Source organism: Carya illinoinensis, chromosome 8 (genome assembly GCF_018687715.1).
Source record: "Carya illinoinensis cultivar Pawnee chromosome 8, C.illinoinensisPawnee_v1, whole genome shotgun sequence".
NCBI lineage: Eukaryota > Viridiplantae > Streptophyta > Magnoliopsida > Fagales > Juglandaceae > Carya > Carya illinoinensis.
In genome coordinates this window covers 4,210,466-4,213,206 of record NC_056759.1, presented here as the reverse complement: position 1 = coordinate 4,213,206, position 2,741 = coordinate 4,210,466, and the positions used below count along the sequence as shown (strand labels likewise).

Sequence of the window (2,741 nt, the reverse complement as noted above, 5' to 3'; positions counted from 1 at the left end):
TATTCCGTGGACAATTATGAAGTCCCTCACGAGCACGGCAATTTGTTCTCACTCCCCATTGTGGTCCAAAAATTGAAAAAAATAAAAATAAAAAATGAACGCAACCTCTAGTACTACTCATCCTAGTGCATTCCTAATAGTTTATGAATCCTTTTTTATTTTTTTAAATATATCATCAAAATTTAATTTTTTTTTATTTTACATATTAATTTTTATAATATATTATATATCAGTTTATCTATTTTTATTTTTACATCATTTAAATATTATATTATTTAATAATTTGTTGAAAAAATAGTACAAAAAGAGAGAAACTATCATGGGAGACAAAGTATATGAAAAGAGAAAAAATAAATAAAATATTTTTACATTTGTGTACAATTCACACTAAATCTAGCTTAATATTACAGCAAAATATAAAATAGATTTAAAGATACATAATCCGTAGTTTTGAACTACTTTTATTCAAATTTTACGTAAAAATAAATTTTACACCCATTGTGGACGTGCCCTAAATCTAGTACTTTCCAAACCTGTTCTCGAAATCGATATAGATTTATATAAATTTTAAATAGATAAATTTTATACAATTTTTTATAAAAAAAAAAAAAGACATAAAAAAATTTATTCAATTTTATAAATAATTTTTTTAAAAATAAAAACCTAGACAAAACTTATCTATTTAAAATTTGTATATCACATTACTCTCAGACGTTGATGGTGTGATGTTGTGAGGCTAGAAGGCATGACGTACGCCACCGACCCTGACGATTTTGCACGTTCATTAGAGTAGAGACCACAAGAAATTAAGGTGGTTCCAATTGGAAGAATATAAAATTATTGTACGTACATTTGAGGTGATAAGGAAGAAAGGGAAACCACATATTATTTATTTATTAGTGTGGAAAAATATACCAATTAGTCTTCTTATATTACTCTATAAATTGGAGGCATTATTTCTAACTCTTTTGCATCAAAGAGGTAAAGTGTCATAGAGTCATCGTGTAGTTTTTGATAGGCCGGGAAAAAAGATGGGGTTGGGTATTCGTGCTTTGATCATAGTGTCCATGACCATATTTACTCTCACGTCAGTTGCAAATGCTGCAGTGGGGACGGCTACTTTCTACACTCCTCCTTATGTTCGTGAGTATATCCATTTATATGTATCTATTAATTAACATCGATGCATGTATATATATATGTAAAATATATATTTTATGAATTTTCGTTTCATACATTATCTATATCTTTCAGATTTTTAAAATAGACATATTTTTAATACATAGAACTTTTATACAACCTCTCTTCTCAATTAACATGATCTGTCATGTTAATAATGTTGATAATACATATATTCTTTGTCTCGCTTTGTAAATAGAATTCTTTCTATTTTTAAGCACTATCATGTTCTATCAAGCTAAGATTCATTTAAATTAGAGAAAATTTAATTAGATTTCTTAATAATTCAACTTAACTAAAATCCCATCAAGTTAGCAATTTTAATTCATTTTCTTCATGGGCTCAAATTCATCTCAATAAAAGTAAACTCTGGAATATGAAATAAATCTAGCTAGTGTGCTGCATGCAAATTAGCATGCTCAATTAATTCATATGGGGCGGGCAAATGCTACGTACTTCCCTACAAGCATCAGACTCCAATTACGTGATCAGATTTATAAGAACTTTTCACGAGTTTCAACAATTAATTATCGTTGACTGCAGCCTCTTCGTGCTACGGATTTCAAAACAATGGTGTCATGATAGCTGCTGCAAGCGATGTAATATGGGGAAATCGAGCAGCCTGTGGGAGAAGTTATAGAGTCAGATGCATCGGGGCAACAAATCAGGGTGTACCACAACCTTGCAAGGGTACGAGCGTTGTGGTTAAAATTGTCGATTACTGTCCACCGGGATGTCAGGGAACCATCGATCTCTCTCAAGAAGCTTTTTCTGCAATAGCTAATCCTGCTGCCGGAAAAATCAGAATTGAGTATACTCAGTAAGCCTCGATCCATGACTAATTTAGTAATGCTTCTGTTTGTTAAAGTGCATTAAATATCAAAAGCATGTAATTAATTAGTCATTATTTTTCTTTTTATTTGTGATTTTCAGGATTTGAAGATATATAGGTCAGTATTATGGCCTCCTAATAACGAGTTATATGTATATATATATATATATGATAGTATTGAAATAAGCTGCATGCTGCTAGCTCGATCGTGATGGAGTACTCATATGGTAACATTAATGAAATAATAAGCAACACGTTGAAACTTGTATGTATCACATATGATGCCAAGTTGACGTTGAAATGTGCATGACATGTATGTAAGCTTCAATGCAAAATAGGCAGGCCTTACTATTGATCTTTGACTTTCATATCGTACGTGCTCGGGTATACACATATATACATGATCTTTGACTTCCAAATATACTTTATATTTTATTTATAATTTTATAAATATAGCAAATAGCCTTCCAAAAAAATTTACACTCCCCATATGTTCTTTAAAATTTTTTAAAATCTTAATATATTTATTTTCAAGGATGTATCCTTACTAAAATTAAATTAAAACTAAGTTTAGGAAAAATAATAAATTTATTAATATGGTTCTCTAAGTTTTTTTTGTTATACAATATTGGACTTCTTAATACAGAATCTGAAATAAAAATTTATGAAAAATCATTTAAGATTTATAATTTACTTGAAAAATAGTTGAGAGATTTTATCTCCTAGACTT

The 2,741-nt window shown here is 29.3% G+C and overlaps 1 protein-coding gene across 1 annotated transcript; it reads left to right on the top strand.

The window, feature by feature from the left end:
- Window positions 1-956: 956 nt before the first annotated feature.
- On the top strand, window positions 957-2,379 carry LOC122318205 (EG45-like domain containing protein). The gene is made up of 3 exons (XM_043135406.1): window positions 957-1,143; window positions 1,723-1,999; window positions 2,113-2,379. Exons 1-3 carry the CDS (start codon window positions 1,032-1,034, stop codon window positions 2,117-2,119), a joined length of 396 nt encoding a protein of 131 aa, XP_042991340.1. The 5' UTR covers window positions 957-1,031; the 3' UTR covers window positions 2,120-2,379.
- Window positions 2,380-2,741: the final 362 nt, after the last annotated feature.